Source organism: Prunus dulcis, chromosome 2 (assembly GCF_902201215.1).
Source record: "Prunus dulcis chromosome 2, ALMONDv2, whole genome shotgun sequence".
Lineage (NCBI taxonomy): Eukaryota > Viridiplantae > Streptophyta > Magnoliopsida > Rosales > Rosaceae > Prunus > Prunus dulcis.
In genome coordinates, this window is record NC_047651.1 from 14,456,771 (window position 1) to 14,471,159 (window position 14,389).

The window sequence follows — 14,389 nt, forward strand, 5'->3', positions numbered from 1 at the left end:
TATTTTGTGAATAAATTACATGTTTATCTCTTTGTTTCAACTATGCCCTACATTAGTGAAATAGGCATGGATGGATAACACCGGTTCCATGGTTTATGCAAGAATCGCATAATTTTGAAAACCATGCAAATTGTATTTATACGTTCTAGTTATGCAATGTTTTCAAATTGTACTATTCTTGCATGTACTATTGAAACTGGTGCTATCTATGCCTATTCACCCTTTGAGCTGTAAGTAGTCCCAAAATTTTGGAGAAATGGCAAGAGTTTGAACTCTTCGGTCGTCTATATAACCTCAAATTTGGAAATTCTAATTGCCTTGGTATTGGAACAAAAACGCAATTCTAAAACAAGGTAATAAAGTTTAACTTTCGTTCCTCAAATATGATTTTTATTATCACTCCCAAAAGAAAACGATTTGGTTTACGCTATTTGGATACGCTAAGTTAGCAATCTCGTAAGGAAAAAAAAAAAAATTATGAAGTAACGTTTGGAAGAACCTCGTCAAATGCAATTGCCACTCTCTGCAGTGCAAAATCCACTTCTCCATTCTCCAATGAGGCATAATAAACAGACACAAGAAGTCCCATTCTAGTATAGCACCTACTGTTTAAAAATGAAAACATACGTGGTAACAATCACTTCACAGCCGCCTTCTGTATATCCCGTGTTCTTACTCAGATTAAACCACAGTCAATACCAATTGCCGATGCTCTGTGAGCCCGAAAAGATCCAGGAAGTTGTTCCAGATGGATGAAAATGATTTATGTGATGAAGGCTCTGCTATCTTGGGCTGCATTGAGGCTTCGTTTTCCAAGTATGGCACAACATACTTTTTCATGTCGCTTCGAGAGATGTGAAGATGGCCCCCTGATACCTTAATGAACTTAACTTTTCCAGCTTCATCCAAGGTTTTCAAGCCAATCCAGTCTTCAGTGTACAGCTTGGTCTGCAGGATAATACAATGTTCAGAAATCCTAAAGCTTTAAAGTATAGTACATTGACAGCCAAAAAGCACTAGGCAACAAGAATATGGACTTCTCTCCATGGTCTCAGATTATAAAGCACAAACTTTTATTATTCAGTACTTGAGCAAGAACTATGGAGTAGATAGGTTACCTCTTGCGCGGGCAAAATAGGATCAAAGGCCCCATCTGGGAAATATCCAAACCAGGAGGTCTCCTTGGGTATCAATATAGTGTCCTGCTCAAACTAACCATGGACGCCAGGAGAAATAAAATTTAGAACTACAAACTGAATCGTTTCAAATGGGCCACAGAAAATATAACTCTAAACCTCACCATAATTAATACCAACTTCTCTAAGCTTGAAAACCGTTCCTTATAAGTGGAATTTCTCATAGTCTTTCTTTCATTGTTCAACTTTGGAAGGAACCTACACCCTTTTAAATAGGCAGCAATGTCCTGGAGAATAAAAAGGTTGATGAAGTTTAACTCTTGGTGCATGGAACCTACAGGCAGTACACAAAATCTTTTAAGCTAACTCATGGATTATACTCACAGTAGGGATTTTAAGATAACCACTTGGAGACAAATGTTCCTGCAAACACATCAAAAGAAGGTAATTCAATTGGCGAGTTTCCAACAGAGATAAATAACAAGAGAGAAACAGGACAACTTGGTCACAAGAATCTCAACAGAGATACCATTTTACTGAGGCAAATGTTACTGTCTCCTGTTTCAGAAACTTAAATACAAAAGAAAAAAGGACAAAAATTAAAAACTTGAGAGCTCAATAAGTTTAAACCTGGACATAGCTGCTGTAGATCTCTGACTTGATTAAGTTGTCCAGAAGCACACAAATCCATTCGGACTGCAAAACATAAAATACATAACTAATATATTGGTTAAGTGAGTAATAGAACATATATTCGATATTACTTATTCCACTGATATTATTTATTTCCCCATCATATTCTAAGTCTATCAATATTGATTTCTGTTGCCAAGGGTTCCAAAGACAAAAACGCATTTCAGTGTCTTTCTGATCAGCATGGGATGGAAATGGAATATTGATTCTGTCACTTCACGTTTTACAAAGTTGAAAGTGAAGGTGAAAACAACAGAATATCTGGTCTGTTCTCATGACACAAATTCTGGTTGTTTTAAATTCACGCAAGATAATAATTTGCCACGGAAATAATTTTGACGTAACATGAATGGTGAAGCACCAATGTCATATTCCAAATACCACACATGTAACTTAGTTTTAACTGGATTCAATGTAGACAAATACTTGAATGAAGTTATATTGCATAGAATAGCTCAAGTCCTAATAACTCCAAAAGGAAACATCATTATCTTTCTGAACAGCGCTCAACAACAGTGAATAATCTAAATTCAGGATGCTTTCGGTTTACATATGGGACATCATATTGAAATATTTTACTGGGGTTGATTCACAATATGTTTATCTCACATATGAGGGAAATAACCAAGTCTTTATTTCATCCTAATAGATTTTGTCCTGTTTATCAGGATTTTGTGTTTAAACTAACTACTTAAGCAAGTGTGCATTCCAAATACAATAAAAACCTAGAAAATGACTTTATTATACATTGTAAGTAAAATTATTCAAAATGATAATTTTTTTGTTGAAACCAGAGAGAAGAGGAAGAAGCACATACTCCACAAAATGGAATAGAAGCAGTACCAGCATGGGGACCTGCTAGTGATATAAAATTCTTAACCTGTTTCACATATATAAATATAGAATGGAACATTAGCGATTTAGAAAATTGATACGGAAAAAATAAGTCAGCACATGTAATAACAAAAGGTGCTACAAGGTAGAGAAAGAAATACAAAGGACAACACTGATGAAGATGGCAAAAACTGATCAGGTAATTTTAGGTTCACACAATCTTCTCCCTACAATCAACCCAATTCCCTTTTGGTCTTATCATTGCTAAATGTATTATAGTAGTAGGGTAAAGAGGCTGAGATGATTAGTATGGTTGGCGTTTAATCCATCTGTTAAAGTTTAAGCATCCAACCCAAAACCATTTGAAATGAATGAAGACCTAGGATTTTATGTACTCTTATGCAAGGCTTAGACTACCCAATGTGAGATTTTTATATGTGGTCGAAATGAGCGAAATATGTGGATCAATATACTTAGGTAATGTGAGCACATACGGCCAATTGGGCCTGGCATGTGGATGAACTCTCACTCTGATATCGTGTTAAATTCAAAGCATCGTACCTAAAACCAATTGGCAATGGCCCATGCAAGACTTACAAAGTTACAATAACTGATGTGGGATTTTAGCAGAAGACTACAAGAGTTTAGATGGATGGAACTAATGGAAGGTTTTGGAAGGACTTGGAAAGACACAAAATCCATAGGGATTAGACTAGCGCTTTTTGAAATGGATAGGTTGAGAGTAACAAGATGAGGTGATTTCATCATACATGGATACGAACAGTAACAGAAGCCCACCACACTTTTGAAGAGAAAATGTGAATCAGTCTTATAGAATTGTGAACCACTTTACATTTAGTGCAGTGACGCACTATATTTGTAACAACAAAAACTAGGAATGCTGAAAATAGCAATAAACAGGTTTAAGTAACAACACTTTTGTGGAGCTTAATAAAGGAAAAATATGCCTTCTCACTTTCCTATTATATTGAGTTACCAGATCAAGATGAATTTCTTTTACCAGGAAACCATTTCATGCTTTACAATCATGTACAAAACAATATATGCTTAAGAAAAATAATAGAAAAGGCAATATCATATATATTGTCAAGTTAGTTCTTACAGGAGGTCCCCCATCACAAAATTCAATTACTCCTCGACCAACCATGTTACCCTGTGAAACAAAACGAATGCGGAATATGTTATCAACAACTAAATCATTAGAATCAATACAAAGTTGAATAGTCGAAAACTAAATGGAAAAACTACAATGGATGAATGCAATCTAATCACCAAAAATTATATAAGGCAACTAAAAGTCCTAAATTCACATGGAAATTTCCCCACCTTTCATGAAGGCACTTATACAATCATTAAACTGCACTAAAACTGAGAAGACAGTTACAACTGTATGTATGCACATCTGTATGCTAGGTGTTCTTCAATATTGTGAACTCGCAGCTTGTGCACCATCAAGGGTACAAGAACTTCATAGTAATTGCTAAGTAAGAAAGAAAAAAAAGAATGCTAGGAGAGACCATCAGCAATACAGAAGAATGACTCATGGAGCTGGTAAACGTAAGAAATAAGCCAAAGCTTAAACACTCACCAGCTGAAGTTTAAATGAACACATGTGAAGCATTATATTTCTTTCTTTTTACTTAGAAAAAATAGACATAATTCCTACATTCATGCAGAGGGTCCATGGATGGAGAAGAAATATCTTATAGTAGCAGCAGCAGATTATGAAGGAAAAACACAAGTGGGAACAAATAACTTTTACAACCCCTGTCAATCACCTGAGAAAGTCCAACTATGTTGTAACCCTCACTTAATTCACTTATATTTTTCACCTGTAATTGGCATGGAAATTTGTTAAGAAAGGTGTTATAATTTAATTTCCAGAATGAAGAATTAAAATGTATTACCAAACTATTTCACCACCTTCTCGCAAGCAATGGTCGTCTGCAAGTAGAAGTATAATAAATTATTTTCGAAACTACATATGGAATATTAATATATTATTGATAGAAAGCACTCATACTATTAGTTCAAGAGTCACCTGTTCCAATAAGGGCACAGTCCAGGAATCCCACGATCCATCCCCAATTTCTCTACAGAGAAAAATGAAATCAGAAACAGGACTTGCATTAATCATTTACTGATGTTAGCCTGATCAGAGGTGCACAATTTGATGTTCAGAAGAGCAGCAAACAATAACAGTGAACTTGACAAATTGATACAAAGTTTACGTCACATTCATACATGTCACAATTTCTGACAGAGTGTTCGTATTGGGAAATATTCAGTTTATTGAATAACTCTTAAAACCTTTTGACAGCAGAGTTTAAGCTTGTTATGTCTTGATAGACAACAGCACTGGTTTGGAAACTTTTTGAGAAACATACCAAATTAATGACGAGAGTTCTGTGATATTAAAAAAAGACTTGTCGATGACCCACAAAAGTTCGGGAGCGCATTTATGTGTTCCTTAAAGAGGTTGCTCCTGGGACCTGAAACTCGGACTAGTGTGTTGAGTTTTTACTCTATTTGATTAACTTAATGCACAGGTTTGATGATGCCTCCAGCAGGCTTAGGAGAGTCCCACAAATCAAGTCTGTGTCATGCAAGCAGCATAAGGGAAGTGTGGAATGTGAATTCCTTAGCTTTTTAGGGTTAGAGCTGGGATATAACCATTAGAGAATAAATATGGTAGAACAAGTTTTAATAGCATACATGCAGTATCCTTGAGAACCAGACCAGTTGCTTAAGAGCTCAGTAAATTGTGTGACCCCTCGGTTGCTGCATTTATCTCCAATGCCTGTCATTGAATATAAATAAATAAAATCCCAGCTTCATGATGATTTAACTAACTCTTCCCAACATCATACAAGATTCATTTCTCAAAATAGCCAATGTAGACACAAGTCTACCATCAGAGTGTATGAGAGACAAAGTCCAACTATATGTTAGAAGCACGAAAATATTTTGAAGAATTTTGTTACCGACTTGTTTCAGCAGCCCAAAAATTCAGATTTTGAAAGATAATTATTGAACACAGATCTACAATGCTATCACATAGTTTTCCTAAGTTAAAGGGAGAAGCAAAGAACAAAGTCACTAAAGAGTTGTTTGACAAATTGTCAGTCTCTTTAGCCCAGTAATATCTAAGTATGTACATAGTCCGCAGATTATGTATGAAAATTAAAGCATGCATATGACCGAGTCTACTTCTTCATAAGTACCAACTACTTCATTTCGTCTACTATTTTCCGCCATTTGTTTAAGACAAACGTGCACATACATGGTAGCTACCTAACTAGATGGATATACTTTTCATACAATTTACAGCTTCACAGATACTTTGGACATAAATAAGGCCCAAAATTTATGCCCTCTTGTTTGCCTACAGTTTCTTAGCTACCAAAGAAGATGAAACCAAAAGGCCAATTTTCCACAAATGTTATTCCTTACACTACCTCACATACAAACAGAGCTAAACTGTCGATGATCTTATGGGAGATGAATTCATTTCAACATTCCCGCACCAACTCAGAAATGGAAAACATACTGACAAACAAATACTAGACTGTGAGCATCAGCCCAAAATAAAGAAAGAAAAGAAAAGAAAATAAAAGAACTTTATAGATGCTAAGACTGTTGCTAAATATGGAAGAAAAACAAGCTAACAGTGCAACAGAAATAGAAGCAAACTAAACCGCAGAGAATATCCTTTTTACTCATAAAAAATTCCAACTTGGTCATTGCATTGTTTGCTCTTATTCACAAAAACAGAGCTACTACCATTACTATAATGGGTCAAAGAGCATAATAAGCAGCAACAAAATTCACTCAAAACCCATTAAGAGCTGCAGAAACCCATGAAATTGAAAAGAAAAACAAAAGGATGACAGATTTACCATGAAAAACAATGAAAGGAACAGAGTGGATTAGTGGGATAAGAGTGATGATGAAGAAGAAGATGAAAATGATTGATACTGGTGGAGAAGTCATTGTTGCTAAATGGGTTTTTACTTAAAGTTGCCAAAAGCTTTGGAATTCTAGAGAGGTTTAAAGGTTCGGAGTCTCAAGGATTTTGGTGGAGTAGGACTCCTAAGAAAATGGTTTGTTTACACAGAGAGAGGAGAAGTTGGGTTGATTATTCTGGAAACAGAAGAATATGCCAACTACCGTTCCTACAGTTGACTATTATTTGCCGTTAATAGAGGCACCACACTCATCCAAATGTCATTTTGAGTTAGAACTCCTTTGACAAAAGACAAATTTCTACCCAGGGCTCTCTGGTCTTTTGCTAATGATCTGTTTGGTGGCATTTAAGATTTAGCTTTTATTTATTTTGTGGGACTCAAATATCATAAAACAATAATTTTTTTATTTTAAAAAACAATTATGTGGGACTCAAATCAAATCTCATAAATGAGAGGGTTGCCTTTTACTTATGTTGTTTAAAAGTACATTTTTTAAATTTATTTTTCCAGATGAGAAAAAACAAATTCTGCTGGGGAAAATAAAGAGAAAAGAAATGAAGAGACAAATTGAAGGAAAAGAGTTTTGGTTAATAGCTTGTGTAACAGTGTGAGAATGGCCAGTGTGTGTGACCATCCATTTATCTAAATAAGAATAAAACTTTAGTGCCATATAAAATTACTTGAAACAAGTAAGTCATAAATTGAAAAAATCATGAATCGAAAAATAAGAAAGGAGTATAAAATCAACCAATTTACAATATGAAAAGAGGTAAGTGCTCATGTGATAAAATCCTATTAAGGGAGGGCTCCAAATTCACATATGTTTCAGATTTTGTGGTCCCTTAAAGTAAAATTAGTTACAAATTAGCTTGAGAACTTTAAGGTCAAAGTGCTATTAATATGGAGTGAAAAAAGGGGAAAATCTTCAATTCTAATCCTATCACATCATACCTATAATGGAATATGCCAATAGCAACACCCACTTAAAAGAATAAATAAATAAATAAGTTGAATTTTAAAGCAATTTTGATTCATAATTTAATACAATGAATTATATAAACCTGGTACAGCAATTAACCAGTGAGACAGAAGTTGGTTGCTTGTTTTGGTTTTAGTTTTCTCATTTAAAAAAAAAACACCTACATTAAAAAAGAAAAAAAAAACCAAGGCCAGCACATGTGAATTCATCGATCATATTATTTGGACCCACACGTGCGGCCCACGATTTCATCAAAATCCGACCACATTAGTGTTTGGACTGTCTTTAATTTTAGAGAGAGAGAGAGAGAGAGAGAGAGCGATTGTGTGTGACTGTGAGAGAGCGAGAAAAAGTGCCACCACGAGAGCCTTCCCTCGGGCCCCAATCAGAGTTCGCCACGCCCACGTCTCACTTATCTGTCACCGGCTCCGACGCTTAACTGGGCCGGCAGTCACATGCTCTTTGGCGCTCCTACCCACAACAGATTTCCTCAATCTCAGGTTGCTCTCTCGCTCTCTCGCTCTCTCGCTTCTGAAAATTTTCTTAGGGTTTAGGGTTTTATGATTTGTATTGAAAATCGAGACTTTATTCTCGTGTTATCAATTTTCTGTTTTAAATTTTTAGTCTTTTGATATTATGACAAGATTGAGGGATTATTCATTTTTTTTTCCTCTTTTCTTTGGGGAGAGAGAGAAGTGGGAGGTTTTTTTTTTTTTTTTTGGGGGGGGGGGGGGGGGGTGGGGTTGTGGGTTTCTACTTTCAATTGAAGCATGATATAATATTTATATTATTTTTTATACCGGTGTTGAATTTTGTTGTTCTACATTTTGGAGATCATCTTTAATTTTCCTTGGTTCCTAAAGCTGTTGGTTTTGTTTAATGTATTTGAAGGATTAGTTTTGTAGGTTACAAACCAGAAGTCTTGAGGTTTTATTTATTATTATTATTATTTTTTTTTTGTTTGATTGGATACAACTACTAAATAAAGAAATGGGGTAGGTGCATTTGCATGGAGTTTTCTTTAATTAATTTGATGTGGGAATTCTTATGGCTGCAGTTGTTGTTATAGATTGAATTGGCATTGACATAAATGGTTTTGAATTATTTTCTGATTGCCAGAAGGAAAGAATTGCGTTTACATGAATTTGCAGGATGGGCCCTGAATTGGAGGTGAAACCAAAGTCGGGAGCTGCTATGGAAGTTTCAGTCGCTAAGGATGGAACTACCCATCATGACGTAGTCGTAGATGATAAGTTTATGCCTTGTGTAAGTAACTACAAAGATAATATCTTGGAAATGGAAGAAACATTGGTTGGACAAACTACTGTCTCAAATAAAAGGGAGAATGCGGAGCTAAACAGAACTGGTGGTACAAGTCCTGATGATGTTCAGATTCTTGAAGGTGAACGTGGGGATTTGACAGAGAATTCAAGTTCTTTTGGTGATACAATTTCTGGGACAGAGGATGGTTCAACGTTGGATGGTGACGAAGCTGATTCACAGTTAGGTGAAAATGAGCACGCTTCAGTATATGATGGGTATTTTGGTGCATTTCAAACAAGGTACATTGTGGTTTAAATGATTTCTTCTATGTCTTACTTAATTGTTGTTTATAGGGTAGCTTTGAATGATTTGCAAGCCTAGAATACAATTGTAAAGGTAATCTCTTGTTTGCTGTTTAGTGCTCAGCTGTCAAAATATTGATCGTACACTTGGAAATATGTAGTGAAGTTCAATAGAAGTTTTTTCTGATTAAGTTTGTCAAATGGGGTTTCCCTTCTTGTAGTACCCAAAAAAAAAAAAAAAAAAAAAACTTATCCTTTCAGAATTTATGATGTTTGAATTTCCATAGCTTGAGGCCTTGAGAGGGATTGTGGCTGGTGTCATTCTGTGGAAAATTTCTTAAGTCTGAATTTCTGGTTAAATAAATCTTAGGATCGAAATTTATGCCTGATTGGTTGGGTTCCAAGCTGCATTACCAGGAAAAAGAGGGATGGGAATGAACAAGGTGAGCATTAATTTCTGCTTACTGGACGGGCATTGGTTCGATCCCTTCCTTTTGGCGCTGGGTTGTATGCATATCTTTTGATATTTACAAAATCTTTTTTTTGCTTAACTTATGCCCTCCTTTTATTTCTTTACTTTTCTTCCTCTTCTCAACTTTTTCTTGGTGGGAAAGTCTGTTGGGATATTCTTCGAGAATCAAGGATGGTGGTGGTAGAATTGGATGGTAAATTACATTAGTTGTACTTTAAAATAGTTAACTATGGAGGCTGTGTTTCTGGATGTTTCACTACTCTTAAACAACTGTTATCTTTAAATTTGACTTGTATTTCTAGTGTTACTAATAATTTTGTTTCATAGTTGATTAGTAGTGAGTGCTTGATATTTGTTTTTGTTGTAATTTTCCTGTTTTAGTTATTTTATATGCTTGGTCATTTGAACCTCTAGTGTCTTTAAATTGCATTTAAAAGAAACTATATGAAATTTCTCTATGTGTTAATTTTAAAAAGATATCAAAATTTTACATGTCTGGTAGGGTAGGTAAGGATGGGTAATGGGTTTCATTTCCCCCTTTAGGATGAGGGCAAGGATCCACATTGTAGATATGTGTGCATCTCTTTTCTTTTCATACGGTGCTTCTCCTCTCACATGTTTCAGTCATGGTCAGCTACACATGTTGAACTTTGTTACCGCTTTATTGAACATCAGTTTTAATATAAAAAAAGGGCATAGTTGCAAAATTATTTTGATGCAAAGGATTTACTTTCTTCATTCCTTTTTATGATTGTGCCCACCATATTGTTATCATGATTATATACTCTTTGTCAGATTTTGTATTTGTACATCACATTCACATGGTTTATGTGTACATCTGATTTTCTAGGAAGAAAAAGTTGACCCCCGAGTGGAGAAATTTTATACGTCCTGAAATGTGGCGGCTTAAATGGCTGGAACTGCAGATTAAGGAACTTCTGTCCCAGACCCAAAAGTATGATTCCGAACTTGCAAAGTATGACAAAGAAAAGCTGTCTGCATTTGAGGGCTTCACATCAGAAGGTTTTGATGCAATGCCAACACCAAAGTTGATGAAAAGGAAGAAAAGAAAGAGAGTTGAAGATACTACTGACATAGCATCATATATGTCACACCATAATCTGTTCTCCTATGGTATTAATTTCCCAAAATTTTCTTGATTCATTGTTGCCAACTACAAGTCTGATTTGCAACTACACGTCTGACTTTTGTTTTTTGTTCTTTCTTAGTTCCAGAAAGTAAGAAGACTGCTGCTAATGGTGTTTGCATGCAGGAAGACTGGGGTGATCTCGGTAAGTATGGAATATCGACTTGACTTCATATGGGTCTCCATGCATATATTTTTCATATGCAGACCGTGTTTGACAAATAAATGTATGTGTATGTGTCTGTTTGTGTATATTGGGGCTGTTTGGTCGACTCTGTTTTTTGGAACATTTGGATGGAGCGTAATAGGAGAATCTTCGAAGACTATAATTGAGTGAGAGTGAGTGAACTTTGGGATAGAGTTAAGTACTGGGGAGCTTTTTGGGCTTCTGTTACAAAAGATTTTAAAGACTACTCTTATTCCACACTTATGAGGGATATGGGAGCTGCGGTTAAATGAGGGTGGGGGGGTGGGGTGGGGGGGCTGTGTGGTTTTGCTGCTTTTCGGTGTTGTTTCTCCTGGTTAGTTTGGGAGGTTTTGGTGCTGTTTGTTTGTTTCTGTTTTGTTTTGGTTCTTCGGTCGTGGATGCATTATCCACCTCCGTGTTCTTTTGCTTAATAAATTTCGTTTCGTTTCAAAAAAAAAAATGTCTGTTTGTGTATCCATTTATTTAGTTCCCATAATGAAGTCAATTTTGTTTTACGTAGTGGAACAAACACATCCCCAATTGCAATTTTGAAAGTGTAGATCTTAATTGCATATTAATTTTTTTTTTTCTCCTTTGTAGATATAGAGTTTGGTGATTTTTCTGTTACTTAAAAGCATTTGATTTGTTCCATGAAAATGTTGAGACTTTGAATTGTCTTTTGGTTTCATGCTATTTAATTTTCTATATATTATCGTTGAATGCTTGAATCTATTATTAGATCATGTACCACTTTAAAGCGGCCAATTTCTGTTTTTGTTTTAATAATATTTGTTCATTATTTTTATTCTCTTTTAAATCTTTCATCAATATAGCAGGAGGTAAAACTAGTTATGGCCATAATGAGTTTGAGACAAATGATATATGGTCATCTCTCGAGTTCAGAGATGGTAATAGTTCCTTGGAAGATATTCTTTGGAAGATTGAAGTGGTACATTCACAAGTATGGCAGTTGAAGACTCGAATTGACAAGGTCGTGCAGGAAAATCCTGGGAACTTTTCTGCTAACCATTTCCTAGTACCATGTGATACATCGAATGGCTCTGCTCAAAATCCTGCTTCTCCTCCTGAAAATGGAAATACATTACTAGTGGAAACTTTATCCACTGCATCTCAGCATGTCAAGTTTAACATTGGAAATCTATTTTTACCTCAGAGTGCAGTTTCAAGTCATGAAGAGCTGACCCCTCTTCCTAGTATGATTGGAAATACAGATCAGCCTTGGCTTGGCAATGTACTTGAAAATGTAAGTTTTTCTTTTTTGAACTGATTTCAACACTTCTCATTTGTTGGTTTACACTTGTTGCTAGTATATTCATTAGTATGAGCATGTTTATTGATTTGGGTTTCAATCTTTCAGTCAACACTTATATATATAATATATAATATATATATATATTTATTTTTTTGCATTCTTGTTTCTATTGCTTCTATATTGAAATTGCAAATGATAAGCGTTGTTTTCGACCATTATATATCTGGTAGTGGTTTTATGCTGGCTTGACTAACCCATGGAAAAGAATTGTCTTAAGAATGGACATGCTTTAGTAATCTTGCTTTAAACCCAGTTCGGTGAAAATCTCGGTGACCATTGAACTGCCTGTTAGTCGATGTTTACAAGGTGAACAAGTTGACCTAGTATCCTGTTATTGTCCCCAAGGGGACAACTCTGCCGGCTTCTTCATGCTAACTTTTCCCAGGCTGGCTGGGTTTGGGTCATGGCCGTGTTCTAATTTAATGTTATAACTAGCAAAAAATTGCTGTTTTTAATTTTCCCTAGTTTGGCCGTCCAATTTCATAGGGTAGTACCAATTGCTAGCTGTTACATGGTCATGTAATAATAGTTAAAACTGAGTCTTGTAAATCATCATACTGGATCAATCATGAAGATGGACTTATGTGGCATTGTGACACACGACATGTCAGACTGATTTTTCCTTCATATATTCAGGTTGAGGATGGGTGCCTTATACCTAATGCTGCTGTCAAGGATGAGCCATATAATTTTGAAGTTAAAGATCAGCTCATCCTGAAGCCTCGCATATCACTTGAAGAGCTGGAAACCAATTTTCCTGTTCCGGTATCAGAAACTGAGTTGCCCACAAACTTACCTGTTCCGGTTTCGGAAACTGCATTGCCGACAAGTTCCAGTGTACCTAATGCAACTCATGAATTAGATTCCACCACCAGGACTAATTTCCGTTGGAACACAAGAAATCGAGGGAGGAGAAAACCTGGCTCGTATGCATATAAGTTGAGCCGGAAATCGTAAAGCTAGCTGGATTAGAAGTGACATAATATTACTTTTGTTATGATATCTTGTATATGCTGCTTATTCTGCTGTACATGCTCTCACACATGCAAATATGATTTCAACTGTACATGCTGCTCATTTAGGCACACACACACGCTACTCCGGTGGAAACATTAATATTTGTTTGATGCTTTTGATCAAATTTTGGGCATTTTTCCGGAATTACGGGTTGCTATATTAGCATCGAATTAACTGCTTACATTTCCAAGTATGTAAAGAGCAATTTCAGTGTTGAGTGAATGGGGCAAATTCTATGAATATAGAAGTCTGATGCAGGAGCATCTATTAGACTTTCCTAATCTAAGTGGGCATCAGCCATAAGTTTTAGTAATATGAAGTTAATAGGTTATTTTTTTACTTGTTTTCCTATTCTTACTAGGATTTGGTTTAATTTCCTGTTTACGTTTTTTATTTCCTATGTCAATTAGGTTTCCATATTCTAGTAGAAATAGGCTATTAAGAGACTTGTATTTAGTTTTTGTTGATCAGTATAATTTCAGACTTAGTCTATAGAGTTTCTATTGGGATTTTGCCCTAGAATTCAGTTATCTTCATTCCAACTTCGATTCTACTGCTTTATCCTTCTATCCTCTATTTTGGGTATGTTTGGGTCGCTGGACAGCAGCTTATAGTTGCTATCCTACATCAAATTGGTATTAGAGCCTAGGTTAATCCTTGTTCCACAACATGGATGGATGTGCTAGGGGTTGTGGACGAGGGAACCAAGCACAACACACGGAGATGATTGAGATGCTGTGTATGATGGAAGACTTGTCGAGAGCGGTGCAAGCCCTCTGATGACAGGAATGCGTGGATGCCTATATGGAGATTTTGAAACGCAACTGTGAATCCTTACACATACCAGAAGGTGGTGGTGAGGATGAATATGAAGACGAGACGGACGTCGACAATCATGAAGTTGTAAACCATGGTGATGGTCATCGAGGTGGATTGGAAGAGCGGTTGGTTGGTGCATTGTATTTGAATGGTGGAGGAATTAAAATTGAAGGTGTTGATTTCTATGGAAAGATGCATGACGAAGATTATTTGGATTG

At 35.8% G+C, this 14,389-nt stretch overlaps 2 protein-coding genes across 5 annotated transcripts; one reads left to right on the top strand and one right to left on the bottom strand.

Annotated features, from left to right (window-relative positions):
* Positions 1-368: 368 nt before the first annotated feature.
* LOC117619120 (palmitoyl-protein thioesterase 1) lies at positions 369-6,867 on the bottom strand. Its single transcript, XM_034348979.1, has 12 exons — positions 6,584-6,867; positions 5,400-5,484; positions 4,726-4,777; positions 4,608-4,628; positions 4,463-4,516; positions 3,787-3,837; positions 2,647-2,709; positions 1,767-1,832; positions 1,521-1,559; positions 1,301-1,423; positions 1,119-1,211; positions 369-948 (listed from the first exon to the last, which is right to left on the bottom strand). Exons 1-12 carry the CDS (start codon positions 6,675-6,677, stop codon positions 682-684), a joined length of 1,008 nt encoding a protein of 335 aa, XP_034204870.1. The 5' UTR covers positions 6,678-6,867; the 3' UTR covers positions 369-681.
* Positions 6,868-7,918: 1,051 nt separating this feature from the next.
* On the top strand, positions 7,919-13,533 carry LOC117619579. Of its 4 annotated transcripts, none has more exons than XM_034349569.1 (6): positions 7,919-8,131; positions 8,783-9,193; positions 10,519-10,802; positions 10,898-10,960; positions 11,836-12,266; positions 12,972-13,533. In XM_034349569.1, the coding sequence occupies exons 2-6, from the start codon at positions 8,784-8,786 to the stop codon at positions 13,290-13,292; spliced, it is 1,509 nt and encodes a 502-aa protein (XP_034205460.1). In that variant the 5' UTR covers positions 7,919-8,131; position 8,783; the 3' UTR covers positions 13,293-13,533. The 4 variants fall into 4 exon arrangements, with proteins under 4 accessions (XP_034205460.1, XP_034205461.1, XP_034205459.1 ...); XM_034349570.1 differs by having other exon boundaries at positions 7,928-8,131; positions 8,759-9,193; XM_034349568.1 differs by having other exon boundaries at positions 7,934-8,131; positions 8,751-9,193.
* Positions 13,534-14,389: the final 856 nt, after the last annotated feature.

Excerpts from the sequence above, each read along its gene's own strand:
- LOC117619120 (XM_034348979.1), bottom strand. The coding sequence starts at position 6,677 with ATGACTTCTCCACCAGTATCAATCATTTTCATCTTCTTCTTCATCATC. Across the intron at positions 1,833-2,646 it reads CTTCTATTCCATTTTGTGGA|TCCGAATGGATTTGTGTGCT; the intron begins GTATGTGCTTCT and ends TATGTTTTGCAG. Across the intron at positions 949-1,118 it reads CTATTTTGCCCGCGCAAGAG|ACCAAGCTGTACACTGAAGA; the intron begins GTAACCTATCTA and ends ATTATCCTGCAG.
- LOC117619579 (XM_034349569.1), top strand. The coding sequence starts at position 8,784 with ATGGGCCCTGAATTGGAGGTGAAACCAAAGTCGGGAGCTGCTATGGAA. Across the intron at positions 9,194-10,518 it reads TTTGGTGCATTTCAAACAAG|GAAGAAAAAGTTGACCCCCG; the intron begins GTACATTGTGGT and ends CTGATTTTCTAG. Across the intron at positions 12,267-12,971 it reads TTGGCAATGTACTTGAAAAT|GTTGAGGATGGGTGCCTTAT; the intron begins GTAAGTTTTTCT and ends TCATATATTCAG.